The 19,685-nt window shown below is 36.2% G+C and overlaps 6 protein-coding genes across 6 annotated transcripts; 3 read left to right on the forward strand and 3 right to left on the reverse strand.

The window, feature by feature from the left end:
- Positions 1-439: 439 nt before the first annotated feature.
- Positions 440-1,193, reverse strand: PHYBLDRAFT_168897 (hypothetical protein; the record flags this gene model as incomplete). The annotated part of the gene is made up of 2 exons (XM_018435963.1): positions 440-799; positions 981-1,193. The coding sequence occupies 2 exons, from the start codon at positions 1,191-1,193 to the stop codon at positions 440-442; spliced, it is 573 nt and encodes a 190-aa protein (XP_018291593.1).
- A 302-nt stretch (positions 1,194-1,495) lies between these two features.
- PHYBLDRAFT_187135 (hypothetical protein) lies at positions 1,496-3,482 on the forward strand (the record flags this gene model as incomplete). The annotated part of the gene is made up of 6 exons (XM_018439333.1): positions 1,496-1,544; positions 1,721-1,911; positions 2,039-2,306; positions 2,461-2,616; positions 2,771-2,882; positions 3,000-3,482. 6 exons carry the CDS (start codon positions 1,496-1,498, stop codon positions 3,277-3,279), a joined length of 1,056 nt encoding a protein of 351 aa, XP_018291594.1. The 3' UTR covers positions 3,280-3,482.
- A 105-nt stretch (positions 3,483-3,587) lies between these two features.
- On the forward strand, positions 3,588-4,597 carry PHYBLDRAFT_168899 (hypothetical protein; the record flags this gene model as incomplete). The annotated part of the gene is made up of 6 exons (XM_018435964.1): positions 3,588-3,590; positions 3,725-3,871; positions 3,989-4,057; positions 4,149-4,251; positions 4,372-4,469; positions 4,571-4,597. The coding sequence occupies 6 exons, from the start codon at positions 3,588-3,590 to the stop codon at positions 4,595-4,597; spliced, it is 447 nt and encodes a 148-aa protein (XP_018291595.1).
- On the reverse strand, positions 4,597-7,058 carry PHYBLDRAFT_38102 (hypothetical protein). The gene is made up of 5 exons (XM_018440101.1): positions 6,876-7,058; positions 6,608-6,784; positions 6,130-6,507; positions 5,621-5,996; positions 4,597-5,494 (listed from the first exon to the last, which is right to left on the reverse strand). Exons 1-5 carry the CDS (start codon positions 7,011-7,013, stop codon positions 4,881-4,883), a joined length of 1,683 nt encoding a protein of 560 aa, XP_018291596.1. The 5' UTR covers positions 7,014-7,058; the 3' UTR covers positions 4,597-4,880.
- A 3,789-nt stretch (positions 7,059-10,847) lies between these two features.
- Positions 10,848-11,258, reverse strand: PHYBLDRAFT_14160 (apses-type HTH transcription regulator; the record flags this gene model as incomplete). Its single annotated transcript, XM_018430624.1, has 2 exons — positions 10,848-10,969; positions 11,174-11,258. Coding segments are annotated over 2 exons (207 nt in total), but the record flags the coding sequence as incomplete, so codon positions are not given.
- Positions 11,259-14,916: 3,658 nt separating this feature from the next.
- On the forward strand, positions 14,917-16,982 carry PHYBLDRAFT_77501 (hypothetical protein; the record flags this gene model as incomplete). The annotated part of the gene is made up of 4 exons (XM_018443263.1): positions 14,917-15,147; positions 15,349-16,097; positions 16,162-16,226; positions 16,371-16,982. The coding sequence occupies 4 exons, from the start codon at positions 14,917-14,919 to the stop codon at positions 16,562-16,564; spliced, it is 1,239 nt and encodes a 412-aa protein (XP_018291598.1). The 3' UTR covers positions 16,565-16,982.
- Positions 16,983-19,685: the final 2,703 nt, after the last annotated feature.

A 19,685-nucleotide genomic window follows, 5' to 3' on the forward strand; every position in this document is an offset into this window, starting at 1 on the left:
CAAGCACACACCCGTTATACAGTGTCCTCCAATATACTATCGTTTACCGAACCATGTTGGATTTGATTATTTTCTTCCTTCATTATATATAAGATTGAGTTTGCGTATGTATGTATGTACTTTGATTTCTCTCTTTATCTTTATCTTCTTCTTTTTCGTCGTTTTCATCGTCATTATCGTCGTATAAGTCATCTCTTGTATATACACTTTTTTTGGTGATCGGTGTATTGGTTGTATGGTAAGCGTTTTGTGTTCGTAAAGTGTGATTGCGATCGTATTTGAGTGTTTGAGTGATATTATTATTATCATTTTCCTTCCCCCTCTTTCTCTCTCTATTTATCTATTAATTTATATGCATACATTTTGATTTTTTTTTGATTTTTCTGGTTCATTCATTCCTTATTCGCTTTCCATTCTTCTTTTCTTTTTTTAATTTTTTTTAATTGAATTGCTTTGCGATCTCCTTCTCAACATCTTGGCTCAAGGTCTCGATACTGTTAGCGAATTGAACCTTCTTGAGATCACGTAAAAGAGTTTTGGAAAGACCGAGGTCAGCTGTTCCTTCAAATGCTTCCTTAACCTTGGAAGTCTGGTTAGTCTGTCCCAGGACACGGGCCAAGGTCTGGGTAACCATTGCCTTTTTGATATCGTTGGGTCCATCAATATATTCAATCACAGCCATGGGAGCATTGTCACCGTAACGGTTTCCGATACGCTGAACACGAGTATATCCACCGTTACGTTCGGCAAAACGAGGAGCAAGTTCGTCAAAGAGTTTAGGAACTGTGACAGTAGGACTCTAAAAGGGTTTGAGGTACACACAGATATATATATATAGATAAGTATGTGCGTATATGTGTTTTTATCGAATAAAATTTAAAAATTTTAAAAAAAAATTGACAGGAACACGCAAGATCTACATGAACTTGCCCATATATGATAATAATAACATTTTTTTTTAAAAAAAAAAGGAGCCTTACGTAGAGGTATGCAATAGCCTGGCGCTTGGCTTCGACATCGCCCTTCTTTCCAAGTGTGATCATGCTATCAGCGATGGGCTTAAGCTCCTTTGCCTTGGCAACGGTGGTTTCGATCCGGCCATACTCGATCAACGAGGATGCCAAGTTTCGCAAAAGAGCGTTACGATGCGACGATGTGCGATTGAGGCGACGGAAATGCTTGCCGTGATGCATATTGAACTCAAAAAAAAAAGAAAAGGGTGAAATGTAGAAGCTGCCAAAATAAACGGGGCTTGTTTACTGCCCTTGCTACAACGCTCTGTGACGGGCTATGTCACGTGGAGCATTGATTAGAATACTCTTAGATATTCATCCCCACACTACATAAATTACATACACACATTCTCTCTCTTTTTCTTTCTCTCTCATGCTATCTCTCTGTACACACTACATAAATATATATATTCTTATTTAATTATACAATAAACTCTCATAAATTAGAAAGAAGTAAATAAGAGAAGAAGTAGAAAAAAAATATGAACGGTTTAATGATTTCCAAGATTCCTTCCACAATGAGATCTCAAGGTAAAAATTAAATAAATAAAACGTTGCTTGAAACTAGGGCAGAATACACACACACACACACACATATATATATATAGAATTTTATTACAAGTTGTTGAATGAAGAAAGAAAATGATATCAATAAAGATAATTCATGTAAATATGCGTTTGTTTATGTGTGTTTGGATAAAAAAAAGTGTGTAGAAGAACATTGAGCACACAAGTCAGTCAGCAACAGGGCAACAAGTTCTGTCAGATCCCTAACAGAGGACTTCTTGAGCTTCGAGGCCCTGACACTGTCAAATTTCTTCAAGGGTTGACAACCAATAATACCCGCAAGATTGCCTCGGGTGGTGAGGGTTGTTACACCTCATTTTTAACTCCACAAGTAAGGGGGGGTGGAATAGAATGTATTAATGTATTAGAGAGTGAAAATAGTATACTCACTATGAACTGTTGGTATCTTAATCAACTAACTTTATAAATTTTCTTATACAACAACCTGAAATTAAAAGGGACGTATGCTTTACGATGCATTTATTTATCCGGTTAATGGAGAATCAGAAAAGTGGATTATCGAGTGTGATGAAAGGGTTGTCGGAAATATTGCCAAACATTTGAAGAGATACCAGCTTCGTGCCAAGGTCAAGATGCAGGATGTCACACAGGAATACAGTGCATGGTCTGCGTGGGGAGGAGATGTGCAAAAGACAGCAGCAGTAGGATGTTACGACCCACGTGTCCCTGGTCTTGGATACAGAGCAATTGTTCCCAAACAAACAGGTACGAAAACATATTCCTATATGTATATGTATATGTATATGTATATAATTTGTACACCTACCTAAAAAGCCAAAATGCTACAAAACTACAAACCTATTTACCTACTTATTTTTCTTGAACTCACCGATAATTCAATGTGTGTTGGTTTGTACAGATATCAAATCTGTTTTGGGTCTGGATACCTTTGAAGAGCTTCCGGCAGAAGAATATACCATCCGTCGATTATTGAATGGTGTGGCAGAAGGGCCCGATGACATGTGGCCGGAGCACGCATTACCCCTAGAGAGTAATATGGACTATATGCATGGTGGTAAGCTAGCTAATTGTTACTTTAATGTATAAATATAAAATGAAAAGGGATAGAGGAGACCAAAGGGAAAGAGGGGCATCAGATAGTATAAGAACTTTATGTTGACATGAAGGGGTGGAAGATCAGATCTGTGTGTACTTATTGTTGTCGTTAGTCGATTTTAACAAGGGATGCTATGTCGGTCAGGAACTAACGATTCGTACACATCATACTGGTGTTGTTCGTAAGCGGATGATGCCTGTACAAATTTATAATGGTGACCAAAGGTATGCAAGTTTTATTAATTAAATTTTAAATAAATAAATAAAAAAGATGCTTATTTTTATTTATATATTCTTTTTCTTATAATAATAATAATAATAATAATAATAATAATATTATAGTGTACCAGAATCTCTTGTGGTTGATCGTAGTGCAATCTACCCTGTTGGTCTAGAACCACAGGTAGACATTAAATTGGCTGATGGGTCAAGTAAGCGCAGTGTAGGCAAGCTTGGTAGTGGGATTCACAACATTGGTATGGCCTTGATGCGATTGGAGCACGTCAAAAAGTTTGAAAACACGCAATCCAAGGCATTTAATGTAGCCGGTACTGATACATTTGTGCGCCCGTTTCTGCCTACTTGGTGGCCTGTTGAAGAGGAGGAGGAAGAGAAGGAGTAGAGAAATAAGAAATAAGAATTAGCAGAAGCCAGGGCAGAAATGAGGTCCGGATATAGAACATTATAAAATAGAATATACATTACATTACATTACATAAGTAAGTAAGCAAGTTATTTATCATTTTAGTTTATTAGCATAATCATCATCATCATATATATTATATTATATTATATTATAATATATTATAATTTTATCTTTGTCTTATCTTCTGTGAAAATGTTTGCAAGATGGATTCGCAATCGATCTTGTCAATAAATAGAGGCAACTTTCTAGAAATTGATTTCGTTCTTTTTCTTTCAAGGTTCATCATGGTACGCATTCTTTAACACATTGTATCATTAACACAGTACCTAAGGCTACAATGGATAGCAATGATAAACATACTAATGCTAATATCAACAATTTGTCTTTAAATAATCATGATCATGATAATGTTTATTAAAAGAAGGCTGATTCAAGTGACAAGTACCTCCAATACCTCAAACACTCGTTTGATACCTATTCTCATGGCCAGGGAATGAATTTCACTAGTTTATCAGATGCTTACAAGAAAGCAAACGTGTCTGCTACCCCGGATGATATTGAGCGACAGGTGTGTAAAGCAATGATGACAATTGATATATGCATATAAAGTGTGTCTGTATGTATCGAGTTGATCAAAAGTTCAATTGAATTAACAATTACATTATATACAAAAACAAACAAAAAGATCAAGCTTTCCAATACAAAAGAACACAACCTGTTGGATTTCAATGAATTTCTGGCAGTAATGGACAGGGTACGTTTAGTAAAAAAAAAAAAAAAAAAAAAACCAAAAAGATTGGTAGACATTTTGTGTACAATACATTATTAAGCATATCATTTCACAGGGAGATCATGAAGAAAGTGTATTAAAGGTGTTTGGAATCCTGGACAGAGATAATGACGGTGTGATCAATAGTGAGGATCTTCAGCAAGGTCTTCTCTTGTTTGGTAACCAGTTTTTTATTCTTCTTCTATAAAAACAAAAAGGAAATCCTAGTCATCTACAACAAGTCTATATGTATGTATATTAACAATAAGCTTCTAAATTTCTATTTCTTGTTTATATAGGGGAGTCAGCTACAGATGAAGAGATTGATATTATGATCAAGGCAGCAGATGTGGATGGAGATGGTCTTCTCAACTTTGAAGAGTTTTTAAAGATCCTTGTAAGTCTCAAGATACACATCTTAAATTTCAATCAATTGATATTTGTTTTGTTTTGAATTCTATTAATCTTAATATTCAATTATTTGATTGTTCATCTTAGACACCTTCCAAAATCAATGGTCAATAAAGCAAATTGAAATTCCCTTTTCCTTTAGTTTATTTTTCATTCTTTTATATATATATATATACATACACATACACATATACATTGATAGCAAAACAAATGAATAAATAAAGAATGATTTGTGAAGCAATAAAATAAGAAGAAGAAGAAGAAGAAGGACACTTCTTTAGATCCAAGATGTTACAAAGTGCAAGAATTTTTTTTTTTTTTTTGATTTTGATTTTGATTTTGATTTTGATTTTAATGTTTTAATTTCTTTTCTTTTTTCTTTTTTATGTTATTCACTTTAAACAGGTCCAGCAGCACATGTTTCTGGACTGGCCTCATCCTGGAATGTCTTAAAGTTCTCTTTGAACATCCCAGCCACCTTGTTGATCGACTCTTCAAATGTCTGTGGGGTTCCTTGCCAAGCTTTACGGGGGTGGAGTAGTTCGTCGGGTACGCCTTGGACGTGTGTGGGAATCGAGAGTCCAAACACCTCAAAGTTCTCAAACTTACTCTTGGCAAGCTCGCCGCTGTGAATGGCGTCAAGAATGGCACGTGTGTACTTGAGTGGACAGCGCTTGGCATCGGATGCAGAACCACCGACCCAACCAGTGTTGATCAACCAGGCATCGGACGCATGCTCGCTCATCTTTTGGGCTAGCATGGTTGCATACTTTTGAGGATGTAGGACCAAGAATGGGGCTCCAAAACAGGCCGAGAAGGTTGGGGTCGGTTCCACAATTCCATCTTCGGTGCCGGCAACCTTGGTTGTGTAGCCGGAAATGAAATGGTACATCACCTGGCTAGGTGTCAATTTCGATACCGGGGGAAGTACACCGAATGCATCGCAAGTCAACAGAATCAAGTTCTTTGGGTGGCCACCCATGCAAGGTATCTTTGCGTTTGGAATAAAGTCTAACAGTAATTATAATAATTTGTATATGTAAGATGATGACGATTGTAATTTATCTAAAGGCAAAGTAATAGACAGCCTATTATTATTATTATTATTATTATTATTATTAAAGAAAATTTTCTTACTGATTGGGTAGGCACAGCGAGTGTTTTCAGTCAGATAATCATCTGCATAATCCACCACTCGCGATTCTTCATTCAAGACCACGTTTTCCAGCACTGATCCAAATCGAATGGCATTAAAGATCTCGGGCTCCTTTTCACCAGAGAGATCGATACACTTGGCGTAGCAGCCACCCTCAATGTTGAAGATACCAGTGTCACTCCAGCAGTGCTCGTCATCTCCGATCAAGTGGCGTTTGGGATCAGCACTGAGGGTGGTTTTTCCTGTGCCCGACAATCCAAAGAATACCGACACATCGCCATCTGGACCTTCGTTTGCAGATGAGTGGAGAGAGAGTACGCCGGCCTTGGGCATCAAGTAATGCATGACCGTAAAGATCTATAGATTTATTGATATTCAAGTATAAATATGAGTCATATAATCATCATAATCATAGTCATAATCAAATACTTGTCTATCTATATATTTATTTCTGTTTGAAGAAGAAGGCTAAGAAAGGGCTTGTACTTACGCCTTTTTTCATCTCTCCTGCATACTCTGTACCAAGAATAACCATCTCTGCACGCTTAAAGTTGATTGAGACTGATGTGGTTGAAGTCATTCCGGTAGTGTATCTGTTGGCTGGAAACTCTCCGGCGTTAAAGATCGTAAAGGCTGGAGTTCCAAAGTTCTCAAGCTCTTCTTCGGTAGGACGAATGAGCATGTTGTGCATGAACAGGATGTGATAAGCGCGCGACGCAATCACGCGCACCTTCTTACGGTACTTTGGGTCCCAGCCAGCATAGCCATCAAATACGTACAGCCGAGGATGGGTATTGAGATAATCGACGGCGCGTTCACGATTGATCAAGAACACCTGTTCACTCATCTTTGTATTGACAGGACCCCACTAATGATTATATAATTATATTATCGTTAGTAAAAATACATAAACCAAAGCATATACATATATATTTAGATTATTTCTCTGTTTCTTTTTTTTGTTTTACCCAAATGTCTTTGCTTGATCCGGATTCTTCGACAATACGCTTGTCATGAGGACTACGGCCGGTCTTTTTACCTGAATAAGAGCAGAGAGCACCTGCAGACGAGATGACAGTACCAAGTTCGTGAGTCAAGGCTTCTTCATACAAGACTGGTACGGATGGATTGTGTTTGATAGTGACCTATGATTTCATGATTCAAGCATATGTGTATATATAAATATATATATATATATATATATGTGTGTGTGTGTGTATGTGTATGTTTAATTACCTTGTCATAGTCAATACCAGCCAAATGAAGTTCTTCTTCAACTTTGGTATGCTGTCCAGGTGAAAATGGACGAGGCGAGCCTGGTCTACCATGAGGAGAATTGGGACGGCTGTGGGAAGAATTGGGGCGGAAAGACATTACTATTATTTACTATAATTGAGCTTTGTGAATAATAGAAAGAAGAAGAAGAAGAAGAAGAAGAGAAAATATTGTTTTTTTATTTTTTTGTTTTTATTTTACTGTCTTGATTCCCATCATTTCATTTCATTTTATATAATGCATAATATACATACTCACAGTATATTGTTCTTTTAGAATTTCCCGGTGTCTTACCCCTAAAAGAAGTTTTTTGTTTGTTTGTTTGTTGGTTGGTTGGTTGGTTTGTTCTTGATATCTTGTGAAACACAGAAAGGACCAAGAAGGTGAGTTTAATACAAGAAATAGATAGATTTAGATAAAATAGATAGATGAACAGTGTAGCTTGTGATAATAATACTAGCAATTCATTCTGTCAGACTCCAATAGTAATATAAAGCCAATTGATTCGGTGTATTCAACAGAGGTATCATTTATTATGTATTCTTTTACTTTCTTTTACTTGCTTGTGCTCCATTTATTATTACAGTGGCCACAATCCAAGCAAGGGGAGCTCTGGGATAATCTAACTTTGAATAAAGCTGTCGTGGGAAAACGTGATAGCGTGAGAATGTAATAGTAATAGTAATAATATAAATGTATAAATGTATAAAATATTTTCTGGTTTTAGTTTAGGTTTATTGCCTCAATAAGCTGATAAAGGAATATATATATATATTCATTTCAAGTAGTATCATATTACTGACTAGATTTTAAGAAATTGTATACATATATATATATATATATATACGTGCTTGCTTGCTTGTTTGTGTGTCTGTGTGTCTGCGCGATGTGGTGTGGTGTAAGGTATAGTATTAAAGAAGAATAGGCTTTATTTTATTATTATTAAAATACACATACACATACACATACACAAAAATGCATATATTATATGACTGTATCTATAGAGTGTTTGTTAATGTATTGGCTTACAAGCCAGAAGAAGAAAAGCTACATTATTAAGAATCATTGAGACCATTAATACACTCTATACAAATGTTAATATCGGACAGGCCTAATTATTAGACCAATCAGTATTCACTACAAAATCAAAAGAAGAATATATATATCTTATATATATATATATATAAATTGTGTGGGCATTGGATAATACTTTACCAAATGCATACACATGTGAAATCTATTGCTTACTCTATTAGACTTGTTGGGATACTCAACAGTTATTTACCCAAAGAACTAAAGCAAGAAATAAAGGGGGATTTTATTAGCATTAGCATTAGCATTAGCATTAGCATTAGCATTAGTATTAGTATTAGTATTAGTATTATTTAAAGAAAAAGAAATGTTGAATTATGTAGATATACATACAGACCTACAGACCTACAGACCTACAGACCTACAGACCTATCTGTATGTATGTATGTATGCATGTATGCATGCATAAACACATACATAGACAGACAGACAGACAGACAGACAGACAGACAGACAGACAGACAGACATGCATATGTGCATACATTTGGGTGTGCGCATACTTCTTAGATTGCATTTTGGCGGAATCAGAGTTTTTAATATTATTATTTTTTCTTCTTGTTCTTGTTCTTCATTTGTAACATTTACTATGTCTTTCTTTATTATTACCATTATTGAATAATAGTAGCCTATCGTACAAAAGAATGAACAACAACTACAGTTATAAAGGATATCTAAAGTTCCAATCATATGTACTAATATCTTATAAGCTTATCCGTATTCTGTATACTCAATAGTCCTTGTTTTTTAACTCAGTTTATTTTAAGGGGAAACTGAGGAGTGTATATATATATGTGTGTGTTTGTGTATGTGTGGGGGGTGCTATGGACTTCCACAATCAAAAGTAACTATAACTGTAAAGTAATGTATTTAATATATATATATATATATTAAAGAACAACAATAACAGCATGAAGAAGAAGGGGATGAATTGGAGAAACGGATAATGTATGTATATAGAAATATAACAAGCCAAAAAATAAGAAAGAAATAAAATAAATAAATAAATAAATAAATAAATAAATAAATAAATAAATAAATAAATAATAGTAGTAGTAGTTGTAGTAGTAGTAGTAGTAGTAGTAGTAGTAGTAGTAGTAGTAATAATAATAATAGTAATAGTAATAATAATTATAATAATAATAATCCATTGAAACCCCCCTTTTTTTCTATCACAAATTCACACTCTCTCGATCTTTCTTTGCTCTCTTATATATATATATATACTTTATTCTTATATATATATATATATTTCATCGGCTTCTCTTTAATTTCATTTCCCCTGCATAACATGTATGCTCACCATGCCTGTCGTGTAAGGTCTCTTTCATCTTTGTCTTGAATTGGGCGTTGGTAAGTACAAAATGAGGGGCTTGTCTCTTGAGCAAGTAAGGGGTGTGGCTGTTGCTGTTGTTGCTGCTGTTGCTGCTGTTGCTGCTGTTGCTGCTGTTGCTGCTGTTGCTGCTGTTGATGTTGCTGCTGCTGCTGCTGCTGCTGCTGTTGTTGGAGATCAGTGTCGCGTGGCAAGCCAGGCGTACCGAGTGGATGGAAGGCGGATGTGTGCAGGATTGCTTTAACGCCAGCGTAGCGATTATTATTATTATTACTATTATTATTATTATTACTATTACTAGTAATATTTGCTGTAGTCGTAGTCGTGGTAGTAGCAGCAGTTGCAGTAGTAGTATTGCTATTATTGCTGCTATTTCCAAACTGTGTGGGTGACAAGTCCGAGCCGGAAGGATAAGTCTTTCCCGGACCATAAAACGGCTCTACTGAATAACGTCTATCCTTTTTTGCATTGTCCTGCATCAATCCAATATCACCTGCATGATGTTCGGGGCTATACATCGAGAACGCAGAGGGTGCATCGTAGTGTGCCATACCACCGCCTGTACTGCTGCTATTGCTGCTACTGTTGTTATTGTTGTTGTTTGAAGATGTAGTGGCAGTAACAGTATTGGAAGCACCAGTGTTTGAATTGACATTTGAGTTGACATTGGTATTGGTATTGGTATTGGTATTGGTATTGGTATTGGCAGTGACATTAACATTGGTATTGTTGTTGGTTGTGTTGAGGGAGGTGTTGGTGTTACCAGTACTAGCGCTAGATACCGTAGCACCTGTCACAGAAGCACCAGCGACAGTAGAAGAAATAGAAACACCAGTAGAAACAGATGTACCAGAGGAAGAAGCAGTGCCAGCAGCAGTAGCGGTAGAAGTAGCCGCCGCCGCCGCCGCCGCCGCAGCAGCGGAAGTGTTGGTAGATGTAGTAATATTAGCAGCACTGCCGCCACCAGAACTTGTTCCGTTAGCTCCACAAGTGTTGCTATTATTGCTATTATTGGCGCTGTTTCCAGGGGACTGGCTCACGCGATAATCATTAGGGGTTAAATAGCTTGCTTCACTAGCAGATAGTTCATTCTTGGTGTCTTGAAGTTGACCCGGAAAACTAAGAGGTCTGTGATGGCCTATCAAACAGAAATAGATCGATATAGATTCTTTAATTGATTGCTTATTTCTTACCTCGAGACATGGGTACCATTTGTTGCAATGAGCTACCGGTAATTGTATTTGGAGAGCTTGGGACATGGCTAGTATGAAGAGATGCCGGATAAAGAAGAGCACTGGGATCATCCACAAACAAAGGATAGAGAAGGTCGTAGATCTTGAATTGAGATGCTAATGCTTTTGCTCTAGCAAACGTGATCCTATAATATAAAATAAAATAAAATAATAAGAATAAGAATAGTAATTAGTTATCATATGGATATATTAATAATAATAATAAAAATAAAAACAACAACAAATAATAAATAAAGAAAACCTTACCAAACACCCTTGAGATGCATTGCGCCCACTTTGACGACCACTCGACCTTTCTCATTCTTGAGGATTCCGTCGCGTTTACCTCGAGACATGCCAGCAACATTAAGAAGCTTAGTGCCATTGATCATGTCATTATCTATGTACAGACCCAATTTATGAGAATCAGTAAGTAGTATGATTTATTGAGTAGCTGGTGTTCTAGGTGGACTCATTGATAAACGTATTATATACATATTGATATTGATCTTTCTATTCAGTTATCTTTCTTTTTTATCTATCTCTGTATCTCTATATGTATGCAGGTATGCAAGCCTGCATATATGTGTGTATATGTATTTACCTTGACGTCTGGCTACGCAGAGACCATTGGCATCTACTTGGTAGCACAAAGTACTCTCATCTTCCCAAAGAGTGGTCGTGAGTTTGCGTTGGCCAAAACTTGGTCTTGGGTAACCTGGAAATGCAGATGTGGTGTAGGTGTAGGTGCTGGTGTATGATTGATGCTGCTGCTTTTGCTGGGCAGAGATGTACGGATGGTATGGAAGGGCACGTGGGGTCAGGTAGGATGGAGACTGGACACTCTGGGGTGGGATTGTGGATAGAGCATTTGGTGTAGATGTCATGAGTAGATTTGCTCTTTCAGTGCGCTGAGCCAGCAGACCATTGGATTGCTGCTGCTGTTGATGGTGCTGTGGTTGTTGATGTGTCTGATGTGTTTGCTGGTGTGGTTGGTGTGGTTGATGTTGTGGTTGGTGCTGTGGTTGATGATGTTGTGGTTGATGTTGTTGTTGGTGCTGATGTTGATGATGTTGTTGCTGTTGCTGTTGCTGTTGATGTTGATGTTGATGTTGATGTTGATGTTGATGATGTTGTTGTTGTTGTTGCTGTTGCTGTTGTTGTTGCTGTTGTTGCTTTGGATCGCTGGTATTATTGAGATTCCAGCCACTTTCGTCGTGCCAACCTGTGAATTGGGTCGGACCGGAAGACAAGGTTCCGCTCCCTGCATAATAAGATGCACTTGTGGCTCCAGGTCTAGGCTGACTATCGAGAGGTCTGGTTGGCTGACCGTAAGTGTAGTTTGAGCTTTGTGTGGGTGGTGATATGGCAGGCTGGCCATAAATGTATGGCGGGCTGGAAGATGGGGGCATTATTGAGAGTGTAGAGGATCCTAAAGAGAGAGAGAGAAAGATAATGAAATTAAAAAGACTGGTAATAAGAAGAGAAAGGAATAGGATAGAACAATGATAGTCGCGTTATATGATTGAGAACTGTAGAGCACAGACACCATAAGAAAGAAAAAGGTATACTATGCAGGCATCTCTAATTATCCCTTTGTTTTTTTTTGGTTTTACTATTCTATTCTCTTCTGTTCTTTTCTGTTCCATGTATATATCACACCCCTTTTAACGCTCTATCTATCTATCTATATATCTATCTCTTGCTATTGCTATTTTTTGTCTATTATATTGAATCTTTATATATATATATATGTATATATATGTATGAATACTAATACTAATACTAATAGTGATAGTATAATGTATATCTGTCAAGGTTTGCTGAGTATACTTACGGGCAGAATCAAACTCTCCAAAAGATTGATAATAGTATTATTAAGGAATAATAATAATGATGATAATAATAACAGCAATGGGTATAGTGTGTGTTTTGTTTGCAATGTGATGTAGTATAGTGCTTGTGAATATGAGTGCTGATATGTGTGTATTCTTATTTAGATGTACTGGACAAGGCTAGTGCTTTGGTGCTGTGAACAGTTGTTGTTTTTGAGCGTGTAAATGTATGTGTTGTGTCTGTTCCTTTGCGCGCGCAATAGGTTATGAATTTGAGAGGGGGGGTTTGTTTTGTGGCTGTAGATGTTGTGGGATAGTCTTTTCTTTCTTTGTAAATAAAATAAAATAAGGCCAAGAGTTTATTACGGATATGTTTCGGTTCTTCTTTTGCTTGAACAAGAGAGAGAGAAATACCTTGGCCTTGCTTCCTGTCTATGCAGAAAGATATATAGATAAGAAAAGAAGAGGAAGAAGAGGAAGAAGCAAAAAAGAGAAAAGAAAAGAAAAGGAAGCAAAAAATACAACAAGTCAAGAACAAAAAAAAAAGCTTAAACTGAATAAAGGGAATGACGAGTAAGAATAAGAATAAGAAATAAGAAAAAAGGCTCAGTCAGTATCTTATTTTGCCTCCTAACCCCTCTTTTTTTTCTCTTTGCTTTGCTTTGCTTTATTTATTTATTTCTATTTAGATTTCCATAACAAGACTTGTTAGTCATTAGATAAAAAGATATATAAAAGTGTATGAATTTGTGTGTGTAAAATAGAGAAAAGGCTTAAGAAGCAGAAATATAGAGTGAGCTTTTATATTGATTCAATATGGACAAAAGTATAGAGCTAGTACAAGATTATGTATTCCATTAGGGTTGCTTTAAAGAAGATGCTAAGAAAATCGATATTCTTTCTTAAACAAAAAAATTCATGCTTTGTATTTCTGTATAAAACGGATATTATGTATGTGTGTGTATAGACTGCAGAACCATGCAAGATGTGTGCTTGTGTGTATACATATATACATATATACATATATACATATATACATATATACATTTTACATTTTACATTTTACATTTTACTTTTATAGATCCCTAAGTCTAATCCGTAAACAATCCCTAAAATCAAAAATCAAAATACAGATAAAGAAAGATATCTAAAATGTGTTGTTGTAATAAATGACAATTGACTTTTATGAATAGTAATGAATATTAATAAAGGTTAATATACAATCAGTACCATAACCATATGTTATTTATGGTTATTTAAAAATGTATATATATATTAACTAACGCACAGCAAAGTAAAGCAAAAAATAAAATCTAGTTTAGTCCCAAGGTTTTATCATGAGATTGATGAGTTAGTTTAGGTTGCTACTAATATGCTTTTTATTTTAATTTTTTGGTCAAGGATTTCATTCCTTTCATCATGACGAACAGCGAAACAGCTGTAGTCATCCTGTGTCTGTCATGTCAGTCTTATTTCCAATACGCACACTACAAACACACTACAAACACACGCACACGCACACGCACATGCACATACAAGCAAGTTATATGGATATGTAGGCAAGTAGGCAAGATATACATACATTTATTGACTAAACAGTCTATGTCTATTAGATCTAATGAATTTGAATAGCCTATAGCCACCCCCTTCTTTTTCTTTTATAATCGAATATATATATATATATATATATATCATATCACTCTATAAACCATTGAATACACTAGGACATTTACTTTTATATGTAATATTCACAAGCACAAATATATATATACTATTGCGCATATAATATATTACATTGCCAAGTGTTGTCCATGGCCCTACATATAATGCATTGTATCACCAGAACCCTGAAGACCACCAAAAGTCAATCCAAAAAAAGATATCTTGTCTTGAGTAATGAATATATATATACACATATATACATCTATACGGCACAAGAGTGAAGAGGAAGAGGGGTTGGATCTACTGTGCTTCCCCTTAAAATTTCCTGCATTAGAAACAAGGGAGCTTTTCTCTCACACACTCACACTCTCTATATTTTTATTTATATATTTCTTTGAACATATTTTGTATACACTACACTACACTACACTACACTACATTCACATCATAAACATAATATATACACATGCACTACAAAGACATGAAAATAATAATTTGATATACAATAAAAATAAAAAGAAATCGTGCATGTTTATAATAAGAGAATTATTACAACTATGAAAGAAAATAAAACAACAGCAACAGCAACAGCAACAGCAACAGCAACAGCAATAACTACAACAACAATAGAAACAACTTAAAAGGGGGAGGGGGGAGGGGAAGAGGCAAAAGAGGAGGAGGAGGAGGAGATAAAATAAATAAATAAAGTCAGGACTCCCACCCCTTTAGTAAATAGAAGAAGAAGAAGAAAGAAAGAAAGAAAAAAGAAAGTTGTAGATTACAACATTGAATGAACTTCTTCTTGTGAAAATAATAATAATAATAAAAAGAGAAACAGAAAGAAAGAATAATGTCCCTGCCTGCGATTTTACCAGACACAGATCCCAATGTGTCATTGACAACCTCGATTGCAAAGGAAATTCTCAAGAATGCACTCGAAAAAGCATGTTTTGCTGTTCAATGTGATGCTGCTGGTGAAGTCAATGGTGCAAGGGATGCTTACATTGAGGCACTTGCCCTCCTTGTCTGTGTATTGCCAACAGTCAGTGGTGACCGTGACCGTGCACGACTTCAGATAATTGTGAGTAAGAGATATTTGTAATATTTTGTGTAATTTACGTAATTTGTATAATTTGCGCATTTTGTGTTTGATTTAGCATAATTTTTTTTTGCAAGTCTTTAAATGTGCTACAAATATATATATATATATATATATGCGCCATTATTAAATACATACATACATACAAATACGCACACAAAAATAAATATTATTTATATATAGTATGACTTATATCTCGCTCGCCTCGAGTTATTACAAACAGCAATTGGTCCAACATCTGATGAAAACCGATTGAGTTGGGTAACACTTCCGGAAGATGACCAGCCAAATCAACAGAATACAACAGCAGAACCTTTGGCTCAGTCAGAACAACCAATATTGCCACTAGTAGACCTTGTTCAGACAAGATGGGCTCGTCAGGGATCTATAAGTCAGCCTCCAATCAGTCCGCAACCCACCACAACCACAGCGACCACAACAACTACTTCCACAACTTCCACTTCCACATCAAGGTCCATGTCAATGTCAACCTCAATGTCAACATCGATTTCCATCTCAGAAACCTGCAAAGACCTCAAATTGATGTTTGCACTCGAAAAGAGTATCCTTCACGGAGAATTTATTAGCGAAAAGCTATTTCTACCAAAGGCAATCTGGACACAGCCCAATGTCCGGCTCTCTTCTCTTGACACAAAGATCGCCACCTGTGAAACCCTGTTCTGGAACCTTACTCGGCTCGAGGCAGTCTCGGATCATTCGAATCCCACTCAAAGCGTACGTCTGTTGGGCGCACTCGAGGAATGGCTTAAGATCCTTCAGGCAAAACTTCCCAAGAAGCTCAGAGAAAAGGCCAAAAAGGAGTGTGGCGAGACTTCAAAGACTCGTAAGCGCCAATCGATTGTGTCCTGGAGTAGTCATCGGCTCAGTAGATCAATGGCAAAAGTCAATGATACTTTTAGTCTAACATCATCGTAAGTTACCCAGATACAGAAAATTATAATTAGAAGAATGACAATAAATTACTGGTCCTATTAGAGAAACCCAATACCAAGTCTATATTGCATCCCTTACTCGCCTATTTGACAAGATGCACATCCTAGGTAAGTCCGAGCACTACTTGTACATTGACTAAAAAGAAAAGACTAACCAAACCAAATCAAACCAAATCAAACCTGATCTCCCTGTTTTTTTTGTTTTACTATTATATGTATTTGTTTATTTACAAATGTTTGAATCATGTGTAGAACAATGGTATAATCATTATTCAAGTCAAACACAGACAAGGGTGATTGAAAAGGCCCTAGAAAGACTGCGCAGAATATGCACACTCCTTGGCCTTATCACAGCTGGCTTTGTTCTCCGGGATGTATCAGTCTTGCTCGGAAAATGGTTACAGTCTGTAGAAAGTCCAGAACAAGATTATCAACAATCTGAATGATTTTTATATATATATATACTGGAATATTACTACACAGCACCTGTGTCTGTGTCAGTGTCAGTGTCTGTGTCTGTGTGTGTGTGTAGTAGAGAATTTTCTCTTTTTTTGTTTTTTTGTTTTTTTTTTATATTTTGAATAAACCTATAATAATATAACTCGCATTTAATTATCTTTTTTTTTGGCGCCTATTGAACCACAAGTCCCCCGTCCTGATCTAGTAGCTCGGTATAATCCACAGACTCATTGATAACAGAAGCAACTGATCCTGAAGACCGTCTGCGAGATCCCTTGAGTTCACTCTCTGTCATAAAGGGGACCATCAAATGCCCACTTGCGTCCTGCTGCGCACTAGATGACTCCAGAATAACCTCCTCGTCGGATCTTAGCGAGCCTCCACCACTTCTACTTGCACTTCCTCCTGCTCCTGCTCCTACTCCTACTCCTACTCCTCTTACTCCTTCTTCTCCTTCTCCTCCAGCTGACCCATATCCTGACCCTAATACCCCCACTTCTGTTCTATCCACCGGACTCCCTGAATCCCAAAATGAGGACCGATCTGAATGTGGACTTGGAAGTGGCGACTCTGCAGCCCTGATGAAATGTGGCAACTCGTTGTCATCGTCGGTTGCGGTAGGCATGGCCAGGCTTGGTACTGTAGACCGAGTGAGATAAGAGTCTGGAACGGTGGCTATCAACAAGGGAAGCTGTATGGTTGGGGATGGAGAAGAGCTGCCGACGACAAACGGGAAAGACCATGTGCTACCTGGTGTAGCCAATGGTAATGTTAGGGTTATTTCGTAGGCTATCTCGAGATATTTTCCAACATGGTTCTCGGTCGAAGGAACACAGTTTGAAGGAATCATGAACTGAATGATCGATTGTCGGTCCTGGCTGTGCTTTGGGATCGAGACAAAGAACGTTTCGGAGTGCAGGGTGTGGTGCTTCTGGCGGAGGGAGTTGAGTATGGGAGCATCTGACGCAAACGTCGGCAGGATCGATGTAGTGGCAATTGAGACGAGAGTGAGCTGGATTGTGGTTATCTTGTGTTCTGACTGATTAGATGTAGTGAGTTTAATTGTACACATGTCACCTATAAAAATTATTCATTTATATATATATATATATATTTAAATGTTAGCATCATTTTTTTTTGCTGTTACTTTTGAATCATAAATACTAATCTTATTATCGATTATGATCGTTAATAAATCATTTACCTGGACAATAGGCAGATTTTATCAATTCCGCTGTCATCTCCACATGGGAACCTGCTTTGTCAAAGGTCTGGGATCTCTTGGCTGGCTGGGACGGCATCTGGTTCTCGTCCAACTGCCCGGAGCTTATTAAAGGGAGGTAAAGCACAGACACAGGTAAGGTGTCTGTGCCAAAAGGTGCTTCTTGGTTGCACTCCAGAGACCCTTGCAGTATATAATCAATATAATGGCCAATGCGTGTGTCGTGCATTGACGGAGGATAGTTTATGTGTGGCAATTTGATTGCAAAAAGATACATTGAACTTCCTATAGGTAATTCTGCACGCTGACCATCTAATATAGATTTTATTTAAAAATAAAATAAAATTACATACATACATACATATTTGATTAATTTTGTGATCCACATACATACATACATATATAAATAAATAAATAATCATATACACTTGCCTGTGCGTGCTTTGCCCCAAACATATTCATATACGGAAAATAGGGTTGATTTGGTCTTTGAGTCGTCCCTTGCTTCACACTTAAATGTCACTCGAATATTATATGCTTGGATAGGTCTATCCAAAGTCAACAGTACAGATCCTAATAACCAACCAACCACACAATACAATACAATACAATAAAATACAAAACAAGGCAAAAAGGATAACAGTAACAATAAAAAAGATAATATAGTAAGGAACATGTTCTTTATTTTATTTTATTTTGTTCTTCACCATTCAAAATGGACCCAGGTCCGAATGCTACTTGTCGCTCATGACTTCCTGAACTGATTGCTAGTTGGAATGAGCGTACAGCACTTGATTCTGTAGGTTTACTAAATAGCATGTTTTAAAATAAAATAAAATAAAATAAGAAAGTGAGAATAATAAATGTAAAATAAAATAAAATAAAATATAAAATGATCAATTACAAAGAGGGAAATAATAACCCTATTTTGGACAAATGATTTACTTTTTGTAAAAAAAAAAAAAAGAAAAGAAAAGAAAAAGTGAGTGAGTGGGTAAGAGAGCGAGAAAGAAGATTTGATCTTTCTATTGGCCAGAGCCGGTTAAGTTTCTCCGCTAAAAAAAAAAAAGAATGAAACAAATTGCCTGGTATTTTTGCATGACAAATAAAATCTCTACATATAAGAAACCAGATGAAGACAACGAGGAAAGAAGTGAAAGAGACAAGATAAAGCAATTTCTCAATAGATTTTTAAAGATATATATAAAGAAAAAAGCATGAAATACATACCTTTCTCTCTCTCTCTGTTTTTATTTTGTATTGTTATTTCTTCCCTATAAATTCTGTGAAATATGTTGAGTTGTATAAAATCACAACTTATTGCTAAATTGGCCAAACAATGTAGACCATTTCATACGTTGCGATATGCTACAGCTCAAAAAACTCAAAAGAAACTTCTATTTATAAAATTTGAGATAAATAGATTTCTATCCAAATACGGTAGGAAGGATATATTCCAAAGGACTGGTATTATAGCGCCGAATGTATTTGTGTTTTTCGGTAACTAAATATATTTATAATCCAATAGGATTAAACAAAAATACTTCTTTTATTTTTTATATAAATAATATGGCTTTCAGTAAAATACGATTTATGGGATTCTGTATGATTTTCCATTTCAGCCAATCAAATATTTTAAATATCGATAATCTATGCCCTTGTTTTTTTGTTGGAGGTACCTCTAGCAACCTTTACATTGGTCCAACAAAACATGATATTTTATAGAAACAATGGCTGTTTTTAGCACCAAAGGCAGATATAAATTCCAATTGAAAATGAATTAATGCTAATAGTGTTCGCTTGACTATTTATTCAGCATTAAGATGGTTCTCTTGATTAAAAACAAGGTCTTTATTTTCAAAGAACAAGAAAAAGAAAATCAGTTT

Source organism: Phycomyces blakesleeanus (assembly GCF_001638985.1).
Source record: "Phycomyces blakesleeanus NRRL 1555(-) unplaced genomic scaffold PHYBLscaffold_11, whole genome shotgun sequence".
NCBI lineage: Eukaryota > Fungi > Mucoromycota > Mucoromycetes > Mucorales > Phycomycetaceae > Phycomyces > Phycomyces blakesleeanus.